General features: G+C 38.1%; 2 protein-coding genes across 4 annotated transcripts in view; one reads left to right on the forward strand and one right to left on the reverse strand.

The window, feature by feature from the left end:
- Positions 1-297: 297 nt before the first annotated feature.
- Positions 298-12,545, reverse strand: RIBC2 (RIB43A domain with coiled-coils 2). Its single transcript, XM_058190552.1, has 7 exons — positions 12,211-12,545; positions 8,066-8,147; positions 6,583-6,927; positions 5,108-5,226; positions 3,058-3,285; positions 1,198-1,364; positions 298-476 (listed from the first exon to the last, which is right to left on the reverse strand). The coding sequence occupies exons 1-7, from the start codon at positions 12,307-12,309 to the stop codon at positions 395-397; spliced, it is 1,122 nt and encodes a 373-aa protein (XP_058046535.1). The 5' UTR covers positions 12,310-12,545; the 3' UTR covers positions 298-394.
- A 93-nt stretch (positions 12,546-12,638) lies between these two features.
- Positions 12,639-24,188, forward strand: part of SMC1B (structural maintenance of chromosomes 1B) — a 36,526-nt gene continuing 24,976 nt past the window's right edge. For 2 of the 3 annotated variants that reach the window (XM_058191133.1, XM_058191134.1), the window contains exons 1-7: positions 12,639-12,712; positions 13,603-13,711; positions 15,260-15,452; positions 20,150-20,258; positions 21,106-21,309; positions 22,428-22,666; positions 22,770-23,028. In XM_058191133.1, the coding sequence (XP_058047116.1) occupies positions 13,603-13,711; positions 15,260-15,452; positions 20,150-20,258; positions 21,106-21,309; positions 22,428-22,666; positions 22,770-23,028 (1,113 nt within the window). In that variant the 5' untranslated portion in view covers positions 12,639-12,712. Of the gene's footprint in view, positions 12,713-13,602; positions 13,712-15,259; positions 15,453-20,149; positions 20,259-21,105; positions 21,310-22,427; positions 22,667-22,769; positions 23,029-24,188 lie in introns of those variants that run through there. The other variant, XM_058191135.1, reaches the window with a different exon arrangement.

Genomic DNA, 24,188 nt, shown 5'->3' on the forward strand with positions numbered 1-24,188 from the left:
CCTTTTTTGCACAGTGGGACCACATCAGCAATTTTCCAGTTGTGTCAAAAGAGCTTTGAAGAAAACATTCAGTGGCTTTGAGATTACATCTGCCAGTTCCTTCAGAACCCCAGATTATAAACTATCTGATCTAGGTGAATTTGTACAGATGTTATTAAAAGCACAGAGTACCATTTTGAAATTGGTGCTTAAAATCTGCATCATTTTCTTGAAGTTTTCATACCTTTTCATAAATTAAACCTTTTGGGAATTGGTTACCCCCATAACTGCAATCCCTTTAGACCAAGAAAATCATCAGTAGTTGCATTTTTATTATATATGTGAAGAAAGTAGAAATATTTTTTATAAACATATAACCTGCACATCTATATGAGAGTGAATATCGGCTCCAACATCATCGGCTAATTGTGTTAAACTGTGAGTAGTACTGGCCGGAAGGAAAATTTGTATATACTTCTTCGTTCGTATATGCTTGTCTGAAGGGAAAAAAAAAACAGTTGATACATGTTAATGATTAAAGTCTCTAAGTGGGAGGTTGCTTACTTTCAGTATCAGTAAGAAATCGATTTTAATGTTTTTACAAATGGGCTAAAGAAATTAGAATGCCAGTCTGGTGAAATGGTTAAGAGATAAGGCTAGAAACCAGCAGACCATGATTTTCTAGTCCAACCTTAAGCATAAAGCCAACTGGGTGACTTTGGGCCAGTCACTCTTTCTCAGCACAAGAAAGGAAACAATTGCAAACCATTTTCAAAAACACTTGCCGAGAAAACGGCAAGGATTTGTCCAAGCAGTTGCCAGGAGTTAGCACTGACTTGGAAGGCATAACAAAAAAAGTTATCTAAGACACTAGAAAAAAGTGTCTTTTGAAATAAACTGACATCAGTGGTGTTTGTTGAGGGCAATCAAAAAAAGGCAAGATAATGAACATGACAGCATAACTGGTGCCCCACACCTTTGTACATGCATGCAACAGGGATATCTGGCAGGCTGGAAAGCCGTTGAGAATTAAATAATGGCAGGCAGATTATTCTGCTGCTCCACTGGTCAAAGCTACCAGGCCTTAAGGCATCCAGAGGCATCCCATGTGCTTGCCAGAAGCAAATGCTGATGCTGCCAAGCCCCGCTAGTTTGCCCCTGGGAGTTTCTGGGCTCATCTTGGGCTGAAACAAAGTGGGCATCCAGAAAATGTCTTACTTATTTTTCTGCTCCTGGGATAGCTGTGCGTTAAAGTTATCTAACGCTCTCCGCAGTTCCCGATTCTGACGTTGCTGATGACGGTCGAAGAGCAATTCAGCTCTGGCCTCCTGAATCCGCTTTCGGTCCCATTCTGCGTTTTTCTGGCGTTCCTCTTCGTCTAACCTCTGCATGAAAACCAGAAAGCTGGTCTAGGAGGAGCAACTTAGAACTAAGGAGAAATTTCCTGACAGTTAGAACAATTCATCAGTGGAACAACTTGCCTGCAGAAGTTGTGAATGCTCCAACACTGGAAGTTTTAAAGAAGAGATCAGATAACCATTTATCTGGTGTAGGGTTTCCTGCCTGAGCAGGGAGTTGGACTAGAAGACCTCCAAGGTCCCTTCCAACTCTTCTCTTCTCTTCCCTTCCCTTCCCTTCCCTTCTCTTCTATTCTACAGTCAGCAGTGAAACACCTCTGTCCCCATCCATCTTTCTGTGCTGCTAATAGCTTTCAACAGACAGGCTGCTAAGGACCCTGGCTCTTCTGAAGGTCCTTCTGGAATTGAAGGAGTCAGGGAGGTTCAACCTACCTGGAATCCTGATGTACAAAAATGATTGGTTTAGGCCAGGAGTATCTAAACTTGGCAACTTTAAGACTTGTGGACTTCAACTCCCAGAATTCCTCAGCCAGCTTTGCTTTGCTGGCTTTGGAATTCTGGAAGTTGATGTCCATAAGTCTTAAAGTTGCCAAGTTTGGACACCCCTGGTTTAGGCTTCCCTCCCTGCTTTGCCACCCATTAAACAGGACCTGCGGTCCTTAATGTGTTGCACTACTACAATTTCCAACAGCCACTGACAAAGTGATGATGGTGTAGGAAGGTGAATGTGGCGAATAGGGGTATCTGGAGAGTGTAGCCAAACAAATCAAGATTGAAGAGGTAACAGTGCCATCAAAGCTCCACCTCTGGGTTTTATGTGTGTGGCCTGCAGGATGCATCTGGAAAACAGGTGCAGCTTTCATCAGACTGCTGCAGCCCATCCTGGTTTTCCCAAATTTGTTCTGATGAAGATTAAAGATGGAGGAAGGAGACCCACGAGCAAGGAATAACATTAAAAGGGGAAATGGCTGACGAATATGACCTCCTTTATGCTATTTGGAGGATCCTGAATAGATTGAGAGTTGGAGTGCCTATATGTAAAACCAGTATGCTCAAATGGAGGCTGTTAGTGGATAACAACACGCTGTGTGAACATGGAGAGGCACAGAGCCCAGCCTATCTACTAGTACAGGGATGTCAAACTTGATTTCATTGAGGGCTGCAACAGGGTTGTGTTTGACTGTGGGGTGGGGTGGGGGGCTGGCCAGCTCAACATCACTCATGTCAGGATGCCTGTGGCAGCAAAAATGCGCTCCCAAGCTCCGTTTTCAGCTGCAACAGCCGACTGCAACCCTCTGCCAGCAAAAACGGAGCTCGGGAGGGCTGCCTGCAGCCCTCACGAGCTCCCTTTTTGCTGGCAGAGGTACCACAGGCTGATCCTTTGCTGTTTCCAGGGTGGGCCCCCCAGGCCAGATCTAAGCACCCCATGGGCCAAATATGGCCCCCGGGCCTTGAGTTTGATACCCCTGTGCTAGTATGTTGGTTACTATCAGAAACATATACTGATAATGACTTATTTTTGGCCAATGACAAAGCCAGGAAGGTGGCTTCATTCTTTCAGTTTAAAGTTTGATCTAGATATGGAAGGAGGAGGAGGAAGGAAGAACAAGGAAGGAAGGAGAAGGAGAAAGAGAAAAAGAAGCCCATCTTGACTTTTTTGGTCACACCATGCAGAATTCCAGGTTGTTATTCCATAATGCTGTTTCTTTAAAGGGAATACCAGCTTCTCCAGCACTTGTTGCAGTTGAATATCCTGGATTTCTTTCAGCTGAGCTTGGCTCATTCCTTTCCATCGATCCGTGATGATACCGTTTGGTCCAAAGGAGCTGACAGCTTGCTGAGGGTTTTCAGTCAGCAGATCCCCCTGAAGCTGGCTCAAAATGTCCCTCTCTTTTGCTTCTTCTTCTTGCTGTTTTTCGAGTCTTCTCTTACGCTCAGACTCAGCAGCCTTAAAGAAAAAGAAAAAAAATCACAGTAATGTTTACAAAATGAGAGCGGGTTGGTCCCCACGAGATGGCAAATGCTTAAATAAAGTTCAGCAAATGTGTTTTGTAAGATTTCTGGTAGGAAATACAGACAGGATAAGATGATGAGATGAGATGAGATGAGATGAGATGAGATGAAAAGAGAAGAGAAGAGATAAGATAAGATAAAGAATAAAAAGAAAATAAGGAAGTAATTGCAAAGTCTCTTAAAACCCTTCTCTCATTCTGATACTTTAAAAATTACAATTGCTCACATGATGCAAAGTATAATTTATACTGACATCCTGATCTGGGTGATGTCCCTTGTCCTCTCAGGTCTGCCCATGAGTTCAGTGATGGATTTACACTTCCTTCCAAGCCATGAAACAAACCTCAAGGATTAGGTTTCTGCATTGCACTAAGTCAGAACAAGCAAGTCGTGTGGCTTCAGTTCCAGGAGTAACTCAATCTTCTGGAGGGGTTCAAAATATATAGAGACACAAAACAGTCCCACTTCCTTCCGTGTTTAGGACAAGGCTTAATCCGAAATAACCACTGCACTGAATGCTCAGCATGGCATCCAAGATAGGGCAAGGACAGCCGCAAATGACAAGGTGACAATTAGTGCCAACCCAACTATGATATGCCATAATTACTACTGCATGACGATTACATATTCAGATCTGGGAACCATCATTCATAAAAGTTCAGGGGTGACAGTAGGCTTTGAAGATTGGACTGGATTTAAGTAACTTTTCAAGGGCCTCTGTGGCTCAGACTGGTAGGACAGTCTATTATTAACAGCAGCTGCTTGCAATTACTGCAGGTTCAAGTCCCACCAGGCCCAAGGTTGACTCAGCCTTCCATCCTTTATAAGGTAGGTAAAATGACGACCCAGATTGTTGGGGGCAATAAGTTGACTTTGTATATAATATACAAATGGATGAAGACTATTGCTTGACATAGTGTAAGCCGCCGTGAGTCTTCGGAGAAGGGTGAGATATAAATGCAAAAAAAAAAAAAAATCTCAATGCTGTAAATTCAAAATACACTCCAAAATCGAGTTAAGCTCTGGCAGGAATTCTATATAGCTTAACTCGATTTTGGAGCGTATTTTGAATTTACATCATTTCAAACTTGAAATATATCTGCTTTATCAGATACATAATATTCATTTATATCCTTCTCATTCTCCAAGGAGTTTGAACTTCCACCGGAGTTGGGTGGGTAATAAATTTGAATGAATTCATGCAGTATAGAACATGCATTATACCACAGCTTCGTATCTCTTTATGCAATTTGTGTCCCTTCCTCAATGAAGTCCACTCTCTCGTGATTTGCAAAATCTACCCAGTAAAAGAAGGGTTTTTTTGGGTTTTATCCCAAACTAGTATCTACCCAGGCTCTGGAACAAGTGCAACAATAACAGTCAATAATCAGACTTATGATTTATGATTTGTTGTTTGTATCTTATGATTAATGATTGTAACTATGATTTATGATCTATCACCTTGTGGGTTATATGTACATTGAGAGCTTATGCACTGGAGACAAATTCCTTGTGTGTCCAATCACACTTGGCCAATAAAGAATTCCATTCCATTCCATTCCACTCCACTCTATTCTTTTTACTTTCCTGATTTCCACGGTTGATCCCCTCTCCCCCTTTAATCTTTTTTCTTTGGGTTAATTTGTATTTTATCTTTTTTTTTTTGAAACTTAAAAGAGCTGCCTTTAAAAAATAAGCAACTACAATATTTCACAGAAGGTACTACATTTAAGTAACAATAACCAATTTTGCTTTACCAGGGCTTGATTGAATTCTGTAGTAGTGATGCAAATTGCTCGTCTGGTTTCCTCATCTGCTCGTTGGAGATTCATGGCCTTTTCATCAAGCTCCAGTCTCTGCTGCTTATAGAGTTCATCTACAAATCGAAACGAATGAGTTATGTTCCAAGTGCCAGATAGTAAATCATTGCCCCCCAACCAGCAATCTTTTGGGCGGTTTACAATGTCAAATCCTTATTTGCATATTGCCCCCAACAATCTGGGTCCTCATTTTATGGACCTCAGGAGAATGGAAGGCTGAGTCGACCTTGATCCCTGTGGGCAGAATTATCCTGTAAATGCTGCATTCTAAACACTCACCACCACACCTCCTATGTTTGTTCAAATCTTTGTTTTTTAGCCCAAGTTCCCATATTTATTTATTTATTTATTTATTTATTATTCATATTTATATACCGCCCTTCTCCGAAGACTCAGGGCGGTTTACAGCCAGAATAAAACAAATACACAAAAGTTAAAATACCATATCATTAAAAATCTAATTCGATTGGCCGAAAATTTAAAAATAATAGGATAAAATTATAAAAAACAACCCCATTAAAACCCCATTAAAATTGTCATTAGGCCAGCCCTGCTCGATGAAAGAGAAAAGTCTTGAGCTCGCGCTTAAAGGTCCGGAGATTGGGGAGTACGCGTAGCCCCACAGGTAGTTCATTCCACAGGGCAGGTGCCCCCACATACTCGGCTTTTCACCCTCCTCCATTCTTCAAGTGTTTTCCATTTACCAAAGAGACAAATTCCAGTTTTTTATGTTTCCTATCATGAGCCAATGGAGAAAATTGTGGCTAATACCTACTATTTTTTCTTTTATTTGAATTTGAGCAAGGATGGACAGCTCCACATTCTTGACACAAGTATGCACTTTGGTCGCTGACTTTGGTTATTTTAGTTTTAAATGGATATTGATAGCTTTATATGTTCGTATATTGGTTTTTAACTTGTTTTTTATGACAACGTTGCCTTTAACTGCGGTGAGCCATCTAGAGTTACTAAGGTGAGATGGGCAGCCATACAAATCAAATAAATGAATTTAATATATGCTTTGCCTATCAAATACGGAAGATGGGGTCTTCAAAAGGGCCCTTCTACCAATTTCAGCAACTCGACAGATGTGTAGTGGGTGAGTAGCCTCTTATATAACAGTCCTTCAGTCAGTTAGGATTTTAAAGAACTGACAGATTAATTTACGCCTGCAAAACAACCTATGCCAATTTTTCAAAACAGGCATCAGCAGTTTTCAAAGTAGCAACTTTTAAGATGTGTGGACTACCTAATCTACTAAATCATAACTACAAGTGAGAAACAAAGTCCCTCGACACCCAACGTGGTAAAAGAAGACGTAAAGAAGAAGAGAAACCAAGTCATGGCGCTCTTTTCAAAATTTGGCAGGTGACAACGGTTAAGCTAATGCTCTATTGCAGATTTGGTCATACCTGCATATTTTTTATCTGCCAACGCGTTCTGCTTTTCCCTTACTTGCTGCAAAAGCCATTCTCTGTTTTGCTCTTGCTGGAACCTCCATCTATTCTTACTGTTTAAATCTTCCCCCATGAACTTCTGCAAGCTGGATATGGTACAGCGTGGGTCGCTGTCAGCAAGGCGAGCAGCAGTATCTTTCTGCAGGCGTTGCGGGTCAAAGAGGTCGTATTCCCGCACCGTTTCTGGCTTCTGATAATTCTGACGAAATTCGTTGATAGCTTTGTTTTGAATCTGGGCATCTCTTTTCTGTCGTTGATCTAACATACAGAGGATCTTGTCATTTTGTTTCATTTCTGCAGCTATATTTAGAAGGCAAAAATAGGCTGTTATTCTAATCCTTGAGAAATACATTTTTGTGAACTTAAATAGCATGTTGTGTGGTTAAAGTTAATTGTTCCAACCAAATAAGATTACCTGTTCAGATTATACATTTGTGCACTTCATCTCTATGCAAAGAAGTTCAGTTATAGAGAGTCCTCAATTTATGACCACAATTGGGACCAGAATTTCCATTGCTAAATAAAACGGCTGTAAAGTGAGGTTGCGTCCAATTCTATGAACTTGTTTGCCATAGCTGTGAAACAATCACTGCACTTGTGAAGTGAATCATGCATGCTAAGCAACCCCAACTTCCTCTAGTAACTTTCCTGGTTAGAAGCTCGCTGGGAAGCTTCTAGAAGCAAATGGCTGGGATGTTGCAACCATTGTAAATACATGCGATGGCTCAGTGCTCAAAATCTGATTACATGACCATGGGGATGCTGCAATGGTCATAAGTGTTAGGATCAGTCAGAAGTCACTTTTTTCAGTGCCATTATAACTTCAAATCTCACTAAAAAAATAAATGTAAGTTGTGGACTACCTATGTTTTAAAATATTCCTTGAAAAGAATGTTGCACAGGGGTACTTCTATAGAGCTAATATCTGTGCCAATAAATATTCCTCATATCTCACAGTGGTACTTCTTGCAGCTCCATTAGGCCCAGAAAAGCTAATATTTCAGCCATCTGTATCCCATTTTGGGATGTGCTGGAAAAAAACAAAACCAGCTGAGTACAAAAAGTCCTCAAGAGTGGGACGAATACACTAAGATGCTCTGGAAAAAGGGAGATGGATGTGATGAAGTTCTCACCAAGATGTCTAAACCCAAATCTTGCAGAGTTCAAGCATCTGATGATTGACAACTATCTTACTTGCCCAAGGAAAATTTTAGATGAATGGATGCAAGGACAAAAACGGAATCAAAGTTTTATGGTGGAAGGGCTGAAGGAGAGTTCATTTTTATAGCCATATAGACAAATGATTGTTTTAAAAAAATGATACGATATAGAATTCTTTATTGGCCAAGTGTGATTGGACACACAAGGAATTTGTCTTTGGTGCATATGCTCTCAGTTTACAGAAAAAGAGAACATACACACACATATATATATATACCAATGGAATCATCACGGGCCTTCTGGACTGCTTCTTCAATCTTTTTGTCTTTTACCTGGGCATCCAAAGCTTCCTTGTCAATCTGTGGTAGACATGAAGAAAAACCTGGTTCAGATTTCATACCAAAGAAGAAGAGGAAATTTCCCAAAATAAGTTCAGCTTTAACTGCTATTTTCAGGAAATAAAAAGCTGAGACAAATAAAGGCAACAAAATAATAGTCTAGTCTTTATTGATGAATTAAAACTAACTAAATAAATAACTAGAATTACACTGTCTCCCATTAAATAGATTTTTAAAACTCTGAAATACAGAACTATTGAACTTTTAATTCAATTATGTCACGTATCTCCAAGATTGTCCTTTGTATTTTAAGGACCAAAAAATAGTCAGTCCAATCCTAAACAGCGTGCTAGTTAACATGCCAGATATTTAATAACTCCAATGAAAAAAGTAATTAAAATTATAATTTATAAAGAAGAAAAAGTATCAATGTAGTCTAGCTTTACAATTCTTCTTAAAACCTTCAAAGGCCAACATGCATATCATACAGATGATCCAATAAACAAAATGAAATAGGATGATTTTATATGTCACATGTGGTTGGGTTATTTACAGAAAAATTGGTGTGGTTAGTTCATAATTCTTTGTATTATTTAAGCCCAGAGAGTTGGATTAACTCAGATAACAATGATCACACTACCCATACATCAACTTGATTAGACAGTTATGTAAATAATATCAGATCACTCACAAGTACAATAATAATTTTATCTAATAACTGGCTAAAATTAAATCAATTTTCACAACTGTAACATATTCTAAATCGGTAATATACACATATCTTTTCTCTGCAAGATTTTAACTTGATATTACTTTTTGTTTTCCACATAACTTTATGGTAAATGTGTTTATCTCTTAAGCTAATAATTACATTATGGGAAGCACTTCAGAGAGTTACAAAAGAACATATGAGTTGCCTGATGATAAACTGTTTTAGGAATAAATAAATAAGAAAAAAATAATATTACGTGCAGGAAATATAAATTTCCTTCAGTGAAAATCTATCAAAATACTAAACCATTCTTTTATTTTAAAAAATATAAACAGTAATAAATTGTGACTGCAATGCAAGCTTACATACTTAAGAAACGGTCACGTGATATTGCTTCTCTTTCTATAATTTATTAAACATTTTAGTGCCAAGTTGGAGGACTGTACATTTATTTATTTTTTTCTATATAGAACTAAGTAAATAGATTTCATAATAATTTACACTAGAGAACATAGGAGTAGTGGATAATTTTATATAAAAAGTTTTTATTGGTCAAAAAAGATTTATGCAAATACATATCAGGTATGGTAAATTTTCATTTTTCTTATACATGATAAGAATTTTACTCAAAATTTTAAACACATACAACAGCCATATGGCAAGCAGGTGATCTGAGTAGCTAAGATTCAATCTTACATACACAATAATGAAGGGTCAAGAATAATCAGAATATCATACGAAAGAAAATAAGAAAAACCAACACAATACCAAATATCTTTGTCACTTCCTAGTTTTGGATCTCAGAACTCTGGGCTCAGCCTGACCCAATTCCAGGGCCGCAACAGCGGCAGCCGCCTCCGCCCATGGTCTATAACCTCCCTTCTTCAATTCCTGGGTCATCTAAATCCAGGAGGGCTTTGTGTTCCTCCACGTAGGCCGCAGCCTCCGCAATTGTACTAATTTTATTCGTAATGCCCTCCCGGAAAATCATCAATCCCTCTGGCATCAGCCATCTGAAGCCCACTCCCTTCTGGTACAATTTGTTTGATAAAAAGTAATATTTCTTTCTCATTTCACGTACCTGTCTGGGAATCTGCCTCAGAATGGCTATCTCCCTGCCCCTATAAGTCAGTGCCCCACTCCTATGTTTTCTAAGAATTTCATCTCGTCTCTCTTTTCACAAATTTGACATGAACCTCTCTAGGAACTGCATGCGTGCGTGCATATTGTGAATTAACTCTATAAACTCGATCCACATCCCAATTCATAAAATCAACACCTCTCCCAAGAAATTCTCCCAACAGTTTAGTCACAACATCTCTCAAGTCTTCTTGGTCCACTTCTTCCAAATTTTGAAACCTAAGGAAATAAGACATTTTATCCATCTGTAGTCCAAGCACAGCATTGCTTGTCGTCTCCCTCTTTTCTGCACTGCCCGCATCTCACCCTCCAGACCTTCCACTTTCTGCTTATTTTCTGCTGAGACTTGTTGAGTATCCTTTAAATCCTTTTGGATAGTCACAATTTCTGCTCTTATTTCATCCAGTTTCTTGTCCATATTAGATAACTTTTCCAGAATTCTCTCCATTTCTCCAGCTGTTGGTCTCTGACCTTTTGCCATTTAAAAAAATTTTCAAAATCCTCAGGCAAGCACAGTATCCTTATAATTTCCTCCGGATCCACCAGGGGGCACTCACAGGAGCAACGAGTCCAGAGTACAGTTAATCAACCAGGAAGCCGAAGGGAAGTGATGTCATCAAGATTCTCATAGTGAAGGCGGAAGCTGGGCGCCACCATTGTTCCCCAGAGGAGGGGCCTCAAACCTCCCTCCTAAATTTCTCCATCACCTCTTCTCTCCAGAGCTCCACAAAACCGGTAATCTTGTTATTTTAAGTTCTCCTCTCTCCAAAGTGATTCGTACTCCTTCCAGTCGCAGGGGAGAAAAACCCCCGCACTCGGAATACTCCACTCACGTTTGCCGATATTCCTTCCTTCTTCATTCCTCAATTCTTCTCCGTTCCTGTTCACCACCAGGCTGCTGCAATTATAAATCCAAAGCCCGGTGTCACGGGCACAGCGCCCAGGCGACCAAAGTAATGGCCGCGGCCTGTAGCCTCCGAACCCCGCCGAGCCTAGGACGCGCCAGCATCGGTCCCCCCAGTCCTGTATATCGGCTGGGAGACCCCTGGCGAGCCGTCCGTGCGGCAGGTGTCCTTTTCGGAACACCTGGCCCCTGGGGGCCTCGGCGGCGGCCGGATTCGGACACTGGAGGCAGGAGAAGCCTTCCAGACGTCCGTTGCCACCGGACACCGGAAGTCGTCTCCAGGAGTAGTGGATAATTGAATGCAAATGTTTAATGCCGATTGCCAAATTGTATATCTTCACCTAAACAATAAAGCATGCGATTCAAGTTTTCAGATACATAATTCTGTTTAATTTTGCATCTGGTTCTTTTATATATATTGTTAAGTTCGGGCAATGACGAGGCAGGAGACGATACAAGTGACAACAGCTCTGTAGTTTATTGTGATCCCAGCAAAAACCAACAGGCAAAACCCCTCTTTAAATAGTATTTTGGCTGAGGCATCAGCCAATCAGCAACGTGCATTTTCCCGCCCAAATTTCTCTCCTAAAATTCAAATACATTACATATATATATACATATATATAAATTTATTTCCATTTTCCAACATCATATTTATGTACAATCTGTTATCCATCATTAATCATTAATTTTTATTTATTGCTGATTCGGGCCTGCCCGACTGTCACTTCCTTTCTTCACAACCTCCCTCTACCCTCTACTACTTTCCCCTCCTTCATCTCCTTCACTTTACTACTTCCTCTCCTCCTTCTCCACTCCTCCCTTCTTCCACCCTCTCTAACCTTCTTATTCCCCTCCTCCTTCTCAACTCTTTCCTACCTACTTTCTTCCCTCCTTCTACTCCTCTCTCCCTTTCTTTCTGAAATGGCAGTCGGGCAGCCCCAATATCATTTCAAATTTTAATTTCATATTTTCAATCATTACTGTGCATTAATAACCAATCCATGTATCATTTTCCCCCTGGTTCTTATTCATTTTGGAATTCCTTGGGACAATTTGATAAGGAGCGTCCAAAGGATTGCACTCAATTGTGTATGCTTAGTAAGATTAGCCTGAATAATTATTTGAGCTTGGTATGTTTCTGAGAAGGAAAACTTTCCTCTTTTCTCTTTTTTGCGTATAAAATAAAAGAATTTTTTTAAAAAAAAATGCATAAAGTCACGCAGCTGGTGTTGAAAAAGAAAAACTATCCCCATATACTAGTTCGTGCCAAAGAATTAAATTTAAATGACAATCAAGAAAATCTAAAGAATTACAGAACCACCTACCCCGATAATCCTGACACGGGCATCAAAGATCTGGCTTTGCCTCTGCAGGTCCCGGTAGCGCCTCCGCTCCAGCTTCGCTGCCTCCGCCCGGGAATGCATAGCCGGCCAGAGCAGTCCTGCCGAAGCAGGGAGGACGAAAGAAGATGCTTCGCGCCGGGATAACTATCTAGGACGCTCAGCATCCCCGGCGCCTAGCAACGGTCTCCACCACTCTGCGTTGCTAAGGAAATGAGCCAATGCTCTTCTTCCGCTTCGAGCTAGCGAGGCTCTTTTGCTCGCAGTTTCCCATCAGCATAGAGATTTAAGTGATTGCTAGAGCGGCCACTACATCTCATCGTCAGGAGTCTTAGAACGGAGGCAAAGGACCTCTTAGGGCGGGGCAAAGCCTCGGAAGGCGGAGCGCGAGGGGGGGGAGGTATCGCGAGATATCCTTTCCCCTCACGCGCAGCGCGGGATCGGCCGATTTGGCGGGAAAGGAGTTGATTACGCTGTGAGGCGGAGGGTTAGAATTTATGCATTAAATATACAACCTCCTGTGATAAGCGGTTATTTATATCGTTCCTCGCGGGTCTGTGGAAGAGGAAGATAGTCTTCTGCTCCCCGCCCGTTATTTTGCACCTTTCAAGCGCTTGTCTTGGCCGGGCTGGCGGGGTAGTACCTCAAGTTGAAATTCTCCACCGCGTGGTTCATCGTCCATCTTTTTGTTTCCTTCCCAGCAATTTTTATTTCCTTTCCTCTCCCCCCCCCTCACATTGAGGGCAAGCTGCGTTGAATCCAGTTAACATAAATATCTAAATGACGCATTTGAAAAGTTAAAAAAAACAAACCACTGGGTGCTCTTTGAGGGATCAGGTTGCTCCTCCAGATGTGTCCCCAAAATGCTGATATTTCATATGTTTCTATAAATGCAAGGGACAGCTTGAAAAAGGAATGAAAAACTATAATGGCTCCACCACAGTTTTGTCTAGACTGCACTCAGGGAATCTTAAATTTTTAAACATTTGGGCCGTTCCTTAGTAATTACTGCTTAAAGACAACGAGAATATGCATTCCAAGTACCCTCAGAAAATATTTTGCAGCCAAAGAGCGGGGCATAATAAAATCCAGTTGTGTAAAACGGGGGACCTAAAGAACAAATGGTTAAAATTAACATTAGATGGCTGCAGAAATTGTGCATAATGTAGCAAAACGTAGCTAGTTTTGGAATAACGTATCCAAAAGTAAAAATGAAATTAGAAAATTGGGACATTTGCTTAAAATATGAGGTTATGAACGCTGATTGTACCACCATAGTAAAATAGGCAATATATCAAATGTTCTTACTTTAGCTCCATCATCAATAATGGCAGTGTTCTGTTTCACATTCTCTTTGCTTTCCTTCCTCATTCATAGATGGGATACTTAAAGTTTTTGCTGGTTGAGAATTTCAAATCCTGGCGGGGACAGCAATGCATTGGACCGTTCAAGAAATTCACTTGTATCATTGGTCCTAATGGCTCAGGTAATGTGTAGAAATAATTTGTATCAGTTGCCTTTGGTTAGGGTCCTCCTAGACTGGTTTGTTTCCTTTTATATCCATTCCTCATGTATACAACTCCTGTTACAGCTATTTTATCTTATGCATGCTTGTATTTTTTCAAGTTTTTCCGCCTGCTAGAGTTGCTGTAGTATTGTGCAGTTGTTCTTGTTGAAAAGCAAAAATGTTTTAGGTAAGTAAAATATTGATTAAAGTGTACAAACTGAGTAAGTTATATAAATAGCTATTTAATTTATATTGGCAGTAGGGCATTAATCACCTGTACAAGAGACGATATTCCATTGGGAAGAGGGAGAAAGAATTGTGTTTAGAAGGAACTTATTATGTTCATTAAGAGTTCCACTGGCTAATAGTGTTTAATAGGTGTTTTGTCTGTCTGGTTTGGTTCTGCAACCCAACAAGACAGACACAGAGGATAATTATAACTGCAGAAAAAACAGTTGCTACCAACCTGCCTTCCATTGAGGACCTGCATACTGCACGAGTCAAAAATGGCCATGAAAATATTTACAGATCCCTCACATCCTGGACATAAACTGTTTCAACTCCTACCCTCAAAATGATGCTATAGAGCACTGCACACCAGAACAACTAGACAAAAGAACAGTTTTTTCTTGAACGCCATCGCTCTGCTAAACAAATAATTCCCTCAACACTGTCATACTATTTTGCTAAATCTGTAGTACTATTAATCTCATAGTTCCCACCACCTATCTACTTCCACTTATGACTGTAACTTTGTTGCTTGAATCCTTATGATTTATATTGATATTGTTTCCTGATTGCTTATTTGTACCCTATGACTATCATTAAGTGTACCTTATGATTCTTGATGAACATATCTTTTCTTTTATGTGCACTGAGAGCACCAAGAAAAATTCCTTGTGTGTCCAATCACACTTGGCCAATAAAAAATTCTATTCTATTCTATTCTATAGCAGACATAGGGAACATGGTGCCTATGGGCTTAGGCTTTTCTCACCAACCTCTTTTAATGACCTTGAGGTTCCATATATGGCCTTTTTAAAAGATTATTTTAATTAAAAATAAACTGGAAGATGGCTTTTAGTAAAGCAGCAGTCATTGCTATTATATTTACTGGTACATGCAGCAGTACTCTTGGATTACAAAAAGGTCTTGTTGAGATGTTGATATTTTGCTATGTGTTCTCTAAATTCCAACAGCATTTGCACCAAAAAGTTTTATCACAAGTCTTTGTTCTGTTTCTACCCTCTAAAATTAAAAAAAGTCTCCCTGAGATTTTTCTAAAATAGAAATGAAAACTTTTGAATTGCTTTCTTTGTGGCCACATTTTAAAAAGAGCGGGGAAATTGTGATTTAGTGTAGGATCTGAACCAGCAAGTCATTAATTATCTAAGTATTGCAAGCAATTAGGGATATATCAGTGTAGGGTAAATTGGTGAAAATATTTTCATGAAATTTAAAATAGTGATATTTGTAATTCTAATTTGCATCTGTAAAAAGCTCTTTTAACACTTTATGCAATTAAAGGGAAATCAAATGTAATGGATGCCCTCAGCTTTGTAATGGGTGAAAAGACATCTAATTTAAGAGTGAAGCACATTCAGGAACTGATACATGGGGCTCATGTTGGAAAGCCAGTTTCTTCAAGTGGAAGTGTAGCAATGGTGTATGAAGAAGAAAATGGGGAACAGAAAAAATTTTCAAGGATTATTCGAGGCAAGTACAATTTTTCTAAAAATTAAACATTGTGAAGTATAAAGAAAATATAAACAACTGATTATATAAACACTAGCATTGTTTTATTCAATTAAGTGTGGCAAATTTATGTTGTAGGCTGTTGGATAAATTCAAATTTTACAGAGTCTTGGAATATCTTTGCTGTCTGGTATATGATTCTCTAAGCATAGGGAGAAGAGCAGAAAATTATGGATTGTACCAAATCAAGTTGAAAGCTAAGGCTCACAATGAACAAAGGCTAGCGACAAAAGTAAAAAATAACAAAAAAAGCTTCTTCCAACATGTTAAAAACAAGAAAAAAGTCAAGGAAACAATTGGCCCATTGCTGGGAGAAAGTGGCAAGAAGATGACAAGCAACAGGGAGAAAGCAGATCTACTTAACTCATATTTTGCATCTGTCTTTTTTTTTTTTACATTTATACCCCGCCCTTCTCCGAAGACTCAGGGCGGCTTACAATGTATAAGGCAATAGTCTCATTCTATTTGTATTTTTTTTTTTTTTACAAAGTCAAAAAAGGAAAAAACAATCCAACCTATCAAAAACAGCACTACAAAAAACAGATTAGAAACACAAGTTAAAATAGGGAAGAAAATGGTAAGTGAACACCTGTCCACCCTAGACGAGTTCAAATCACCAGGACCGGATGGATTACACCCCAAGGTTCTGAAGGAACTGGCAGACGTGATCTCAGAACCACTGAACTATATCTTTCAAAGATCCTGGAGCACAGGGGAGCTGCCAGAGGACTGGAAAAGAGCTGATGTAGTTCCCATCTTCAAAAAAGGAAAAAAAACAGATCTAGGAAACTACAGACCTATCAGTCTGACCTCAATACCGAGGAAGATTCTAGAAAAGATAATCAAGCAACGAGTCACCGAACACCTAGAAGCAAACAAAGTAATAACCAAAAGCCAACATGGGTTTGTCAAAAACAGATCATGCCAGACTAATCTTATCGCATTCTTTGACAAAATGACAAAATTAGTAGACCAGAGGAATGCTGTCGATATAATTTACTTGGACTTCAGTAAAGCATTTGATAAAGTAGACCATAACCTACTACTAGATAAAGTAGAAAAATGTGGGTTAGACAGCACCACCACCAGATGGATTCGTAACTGGCTGACCAACCACACTCAACGTGTAGTCCTCAACGGAACTACATCCACATGGAGGGAAGTATGCAGTGGAGTACCCCAAGGCTCTGTTTTAGGCCCAGTACTCTTCAACATCTTCATCAATGACTTGGACGAGGGGATAGATGGGGAACTCATCAAATTTGCAGATGACACCAAGCTGGCAGGAATAGCCAACACTCCAGAAGATAGGCTCAAGTTACAGAAAGATCTTGACAGACTTGAACATTGGGCTATCTAACAAAATGACATTCAACAGTGAAAAAGTAAGGTTCTACATTTAGGCCAAAAAACAAAATGCACCAGTACCGTATATGTGGTACCTTGCTCAATAGTAGTACCTGTGAGAGGGATCTTGGAGTCCTAGTGGATAACCATTTAGATATGAGCCAGCAGTGTGCAGCAGCTGTTAAAAAAGCCAACACAGTTCTGGGCTGCATAAACAGAGGGATAGAATCAAGATCACGTGAAGTGTTAGTACCACTTTATAATGCCTTGGTAAGGCCACACTTGGAATATTGCATCCAGTTTTGGTCGCCACGATGTAAAAAAGATGTTGAGATTCTAGAAAGAGTGCAGAGAAAAGCAACAAAGATGATTAGGGGACTGGAGGATAAAACATGAAGAACGGTTGCAGGAACTGGGTATGTCTAGTTTAACAAAAAGAAGGACTAGGGGAGACATGATAGCTGTGTTCCAATATCTCAGGGGCTGCCACAAAGAAGAGGGAGTTGGGCTGTTCTCCAAAGTACCTGAGGGTAGAACAAGAAGCAATGGGTGGAAACTGATCAAAGAAAGAAGCAACTTAGAACTAAAGAGAAATTTCCTGACAGTTAGAACAATTAATAAGTGGAACGACTTGCCTTCAGAAGTTCAGAAGTTCCAACACTGGAAATTTTTAAGAAAATGTTGGATAACCATCTGACTGAGATGGTGTAGGGTTTCCTGCCTGGGCAGGGGGTTGGACTAGAAGGCCTCCAAGGTCCCTTCCAACTCTGTTGTTATGTTAAGTATTAATATACTTGATATTATATTGGGCTATATCAAATAAATAATATCATTTTGGGGCAATATCAAATAATATCATTTTCTGCCCTGGCTCCCACTCTTTGGAATATCATGCCTCCTGGATAAGATTGCACCCACCCATTTGGCCTTATGAAAAGGCCTGAAGACCTGGCTCTACTAATTGGCTTGAGGCCCCAATGGGAGTGGGTCATTTTAGAAGTAGTTAATAAGATCTCACTTCCTCCATGTGTGCATCTCATTTCCTTCCTTTCCATCTTTGTTAAATTTTAAGCCAATTTTAGTGTTAATATTTATTGTTCTAATTTTTATTTTGTTGTTTTTATTCATTATAAGCCATCTAGAGTTGCCTCGGGCAAGATGGGTAGCATATAAGTTTAATAAATAAAATAATATTAAATATCAAGGTAATTGTTAGGAATCAAGCTGCCAATGTACATTTATTACATTCATTTTAAAAGCATACACCAAATAGTTTTTAAAAGCATGCAAAACAAAATGAATACAACTAATGTATAAGATAATACTTTGTTATAAAAATGATATTTTATTTTTCATAGACAACATAAATATACAGAGTAAAAGAGTTGAAAGGGACCTTGGAGGTCTTCTAGTCCAACTTCTCCTTTTCAGTCAAGAGACCATATACCATTCTGAGCAAATGGCTGTCCAATCTCATCTTAAAAACTTCCAGTAATGGGTACTTACATCTTCTGGAGGCAAACCATTCCACTAGTTAATTGCTTTCACTGACAGGAAATTTCTTCTTAATTCTAGGTTGGATCTCTCTGTTAAGCTTCCATCCATTACTTCTTATCTTGTCCACAGATCCTTTGGAGAATAGGTTGACCCCCTATTCTCTGTGACAGCCCTTCAAATATTGGAAGACCGCTATCGTGACACCCCTAGTCTTTCTCTTTGTTAGACAAGACATTCGCAATTCCCATAACTGTTCATCATACGATTTAGCCTCTAGTCCCTTAGTCATCTTTACTCTTACTCTTTACAGTGTTACTCTTCTCTTCATTCTTCGTAGAGCCCAACATCTTTTTTGTATCATGATGACCAAAATTGGATGCAGTATTCCAATTGTAGACTTACCAGTACAATGTAAAACGGCACTAAGACTTCATGTGATCTTGATATTATTCAGGGGTGAAATGCTCCTGGTTTGGACCGGATCGCGCGATCTGGTAGCGATGAGGGTGGGTAGTTCGGAGAACCGGTAGCAAAAATCCCTCCCCGCCCCCCGCCCATGCCCACCGAATTGCCCGGTCCCCACTTGCCTACTTGGCAGCTTCCTGCTTCTTTCGGTTTCACTCGCTATTCCGGCTTTGCTTCGGCTGCTGCAATCAATTGCATCAGCTAGCAACTGAATCTGCCTGCCTGCAATCCATCTCATCGGTGAGCAACTCAATCTGCCTGTCTTTTCCCTTGAATTGGGTAAGTAGGTGGGGAACTTTAAAAAATAGTTTTGGGATTTTTTTTAGGAGGTTTTTTTTTGTAGACATAGCAATTTAAAGTTAAGGAAGTTTTAAATTTAGCTGCTTTTATCTAAAAATATAAATAAATTAATAAAATAAAATATTTGTGCTGCTTTCTGGGATTTGGTGTGTTTCTGTAGTGTTTCATTCTAACTACACAAACACACAAAATCTCACAAAGCTGTATGTGGCATTTTGTGTGTGTGTGTGTGTGTGTGTGTTTGAGTCTGTTGTGTGTGTGTAAAGTGTGAAAGTTGGTTTTTGGGCTTTTTGTAGCTGTGTGAGGTTCCTGCTTGTTGCAGGGGCCATTTTTGGTGAAGTGCAGCTGCTTTTACATTGTGTGTGAGTCAGTTGTGTTGTGTTGTGTGTGTGTAAAGTGTGAACGTTGGTTTTTGTTACCTCTTATTGTTTTGTGTACTTTATTATTTTTATTATTTGGCCACGCCCACCAATTAAGCTGACCACCAAGCCACACCCACCAATTAAGCCACTCCCACAGAACTGGTAGGGAAAATTTTTAGATTTCATCCCTGATATTATCCCTCTGTTGATGCAGCCTGGAACTGCACTTGCTCTTTGGGCAGCTGCAAGCACACATTGCTGCCTCATAGTTAAATGATGCAGAAGGAATAGTAGGAAAAATGTTCAAGCAAAACAAAATACCTTATAAAGAGGAGGGGAAAAAATCTAGAAAACTAAAAATGCTTACTTAATTTCATGCAAAGGATCTAACCCAAAAACGAGGTTGAAAATTGAAAATAAAAAAATTACTTGTATTTTTTAAAAATTAAAAGGAAATAATTTGCTTTATTGGGTTTCTGTATTGTATAATCTGGTAAGCATATTTAATGTTGTAAGCAATATAATGAGATCTGTAGTTAAGTGTAAAAATATAATTGCAGAAAGCCATCTTCTAGAAATAACTAATGTATGCTAATTACAGCTAATGTTTTACAGTGAAAATATATTATTTATTTTCCAAATGTTGGATTAGGTATTAATTTAGTTTGTTGCTTCTTTCAAAATTAGGCAGTGGATCTGAGTTTCTTGTTAATGATACTGCTGTCAACCGATCTATGTATACAAAGGCACTTGCGGAAATTGGCATAATTGCAAGAGCAAAGAATTGTCTAGTTTTTCAGGTAAATATTTGTGCTCAAAATTTAATATAGCATAACTTACATATTTATATTGTTGATAAGTTTTAATATTAATCCAAATATGAGTGATAAGATGGCTTCAACAATGATTTTTTAAAAATCTTACAGTAGCACATTTGCAAATTTTATATACAACTATCACTTTGGACTGCATGTCTTTTTAAAAATCTCTCTTGAATTGTACTGATTGATGGCAAGGAGTTCTTTTTACTATTTTGTTTGGTACAGTATTAGCATTGCCAAGATGAACATTTCTGGAGAGAGGTACTTGCATCTCAATGTCTTCAAAGTTAGTGACCTCACATTTTGATCTGGAGGGTCCTTTAGGCCTGGGTTGTAATGTCCTATCGAGATATAGCAAAAACCAGTGTTCGTTTTTAAACGAGTTCCCTTTTTATATCGTTAATTTAATGTTTTCTTCATTGCACATTTCCCATGTTTGAAAGGAATTTATGAGTAAACAATCTGAGAGTTGAATACTTGACACTGTATATTTTCTTGAGATGGATTTAAATGTTACTTCCAGTATCCAGTATCTGGAGTAATTTATACTTCTTTAACAATTTTTTTCTGACACTAGATAGAGGATTTATACATAGGACTCAGAAAAGAAATTTATAAAGTTAAAACTCTCATCTCTGGCTTTTCTGGCTCTGAGTACTATTGAACTATCAGGTGATATTATTGTTATCACCATAAGAACCAAAGAACTTTGGGTAAAGAATGTGGATTGTTTTCTGTAAAATTGGTCCCGTAAGGTCTTCTTTCCAGAATCCTTTTCATTTTGTTCAATTTTAACATTTTAAAATAAATAGAATTATTATTGTAGGGTGAAGTTGAAGCAATTGCAATGAAGAAACCCAAAGAAAGAACTCAGCTTTTTGAACAAATTAGTAACTCAGGAGAGCTTGCTGCTGAATATGCAGAAAAGAAGAAGGATTTGCAAAAGGCAGAAGAAGATGCGCAGTTCAGTTACAACAAGAAGAAAAATGTTGCAGCTGAGCGCAAACGCGCAAAATTAGAGAAAGAAGAGGTGAATTCAGAAAAAAATAGTTTAGGTTCTTAACCAAAGGTTAAGAATATAAGATAAAAAATTCTATATTTTCAGTAGAAAAAAATAGTTGAGATTATCTTTTTTAAATTAAGTTTTCTGACAGAGATTCTGAATCATGAGAATAAAGAGTCATGCTATGATACTGTTAATTTTCCTGTCTTATTTTGACTATGTTATAAATAAAATGGTAATATAAGAAAGATTGCATAGTGGTACTAACCCTTGGTGAGAATTTTAAGAAAAAAAAATGAGTCTGAATATCAGCGAACCAACTCAAGTGCTAATAATTTTATCAGAGTCCTTTTGAAATTTGAAACATTTTAAAGATTGAAACAGCTAGTCTGACCTTTGGAAAAATGTATTAATATTAGGCAAATAACATTGGAAGCATTCTTAATTTAAAATGGAATTAAGTTATTTGCAAAGAAGCAATACTGTATATCCTAACAACGGAGTGACAGAAATTTCAGCCATATTTCATTCATATCCTAACCTAAGCCATATACCTTAAAAAGTTAAACTCAAAAATTAAAATAAAATAAAAATAAAATAAAAATAAAAGTAAGGGAAAGAGAGAAGGAAGGAAAGAAGGATATCATCCTATGTGTTGCTGTGTATTCTAGTCAGTATCTCCAACTTTTATTAAACAATTTTAAGAATTCTATAACAATGTAATTTAATATTTTTACTGTGTAGAAATTTTAAGAACACATATTACTAAGCCAAAAATTAATATGAATAAAGTCCTTTCCTATAATATATGTCTAACAATAATCATGATTAAAATTTTTTATTGTGAGAAAGGAAAATGATGGTGTTGAGACTGAGGCTCTCACTCTAATATGCTATTAATCAGTTGACTTTAGCAGCAAAATATCTAGTGCAATGCAGCTACATATCTATCCAGAGAAAATATTCTTATCTTCAGTTATTTATATGGGTCTCTTATTGGATGTTCAGTAAACTACTAATGCTATTACAAATGTTAGCAAAATATGAATATAAACTCTTTTTATAATTGAAAGGCATGTGCTTAACTCACAGTCAAGATTTACCACTGTGTAGGCGATCATAGCTAATCATTTTATTGATTGTAGGCAGAGCATTATCAGGAGTTGTTTGAAGAACTGATAGAACATAAAAAGCAGTTGCAACTTTTCAGATTGTATCACAATGAGCAAAAAATCAACTTTCTCAATAATAAAGTGGCTGAAAAAACTAAGATTATTGGTACTAAGAAAACGGCTGATTCGCGTGCAGAAGAAACCATGAAAGCCAAGAAATCTGCTTTTGGGGTGTTAACTAGAAGAAGTCAGCACATTGAAAAAGAAATTAGGTAAATGCATCTAACAAATAAGGCATTGCCTCTTAACCATTTATATTAGAAATTTTTGGACATTCTCAGAATAACCTTTTTTGAAAATTCCATTCCTTTCTAGGGCTCTAGAAATTATATTGAACCAAAAGAGGCCTCAGTATATTAAAGCAAAGGAAAAAACTTCTCACCAAATTAAAAAAGTAGATATGGCTAAAAATAAGTTAAGAGTACATATGAAAGAGCAAGCTAAGCAAGAAGAAGGCAAAAGGGAATTGGAGCTAGAGTTAATTGAGATTGATAAAGCTTGGAGAGCATTTGAAAAAAGGGTTGAAGAAGAGGCACAACATAGAGAAAGAGAAGTTTTCCTGGAAGAAAGTCAGGTAAATTTCAAGGCAAATAAAAATTCTATATGTAATATTCAAAAGATCAGATTAGGGCTTTAATTTGGATAATTGTAGATACATATTTAAATCAGAAGTTAATCATTCTTTATGGTCATCTTTGCTATACTATGTTAATAGTAATTTGCACTGCAGTGCATATCTACAATGCCGATTTGCACAAAAGGAGAGAGAGAGAGAGATGTAGTGATAATGATTAATGTGTTGGGCTAGGAGTGGGGATAACTTGAGTTCCAGTCCACTGTCCGTCATGGAAGCTTGGTAACTCTGGGCTAATCACTTTTTAGCCCAATTCACTTAGTAGGGTTGTTGTAATGGAGAAAAATAGAAAATATGCTGCCTTGGACTCCAGAATGATGGCAAGATATAAATTTAATATATAAATGCAATAAGTGGTGTGTATTTGTGAGAGAGATCTACAGTATATCTACACATAAATATATGATTCAGTCTTGAATCCTAAATCCTCATATGTGCCTTCTCCCCCCCCCCCACCTTTATTTAAAAATTTTTTGGTGTATAATCAATTAATTATTAGTAAATTTTCTTCCTAAAAAGTTTGTTCAGATGAACATCCACCCTTAAAACTTGAATGACTTGACTTCTAATTCACTAGACCCTGCTAATGATATCTGGAAAAATATATTACTTTGCAAGTAATAAGATTTAAACAATCTGAAAAAAAACTAGAATATTTTGGGAAAATGCATTATAATGGAGTAACCATAATGCTATATAACATAACCCAAAGATAAAGATTTAAATTTCATATCCAGATTGGATTGCATAACAATTAGCATCACATCTGCCAATACTATCATGGACAAGATATACAGCAGATAAGCATGAGGATATAACAGAGAAATTCTGTGAAAAGTTAAAGGTTGTTATAATTCATTTAAAATAACTCTAATGGGTGATTTCAATGTGCTAATGGCAAATGTGAAGATCTACTGTTACTGAGATCTTAGAAATGAACAGTCTGGGCTATCTTTGCAATTCTCTGAAGAATAATATTATATTTGCCTTAGATAATAAGTTATGTACGTGTGAGTGTGTGTGTGTTTGAGTCACTGTTGACTCCTGACAATTGCCTAAACCCGACCCTGTAGTTTTTTGGAAAGAGTTCAGAAGTGGTT

The sequence above is a fragment of the Ahaetulla prasina genome, chromosome 7, assembly GCF_028640845.1.
Source record: "Ahaetulla prasina isolate Xishuangbanna chromosome 7, ASM2864084v1, whole genome shotgun sequence".
Taxonomy (NCBI): domain Eukaryota; kingdom Metazoa; phylum Chordata; class Lepidosauria; order Squamata; family Colubridae; genus Ahaetulla; species Ahaetulla prasina.

Excerpts from the sequence above, each read along its gene's own strand:
- RIBC2 (XM_058190552.1), bottom strand. The coding sequence starts at position 12,309 with ATGCATTCCCGGGCGGAGGCAGCGAAGCTGGAGCGGAGGCGCTACCGG. Across the intron at positions 8,148-12,210 it reads CCCGTGTCAGGATTATCGGG|ATTGACAAGGAAGCTTTGGA; the intron begins GTAGGTGGTTCT and ends TGTCTACCACAG. Across the intron at positions 3,286-5,107 it reads CAGAATTCAATCAAGCCCTG|GCTGCTGAGTCTGAGCGTAA; the intron begins GTAAAGCAAAAT and ends TTTTTCTTTAAG.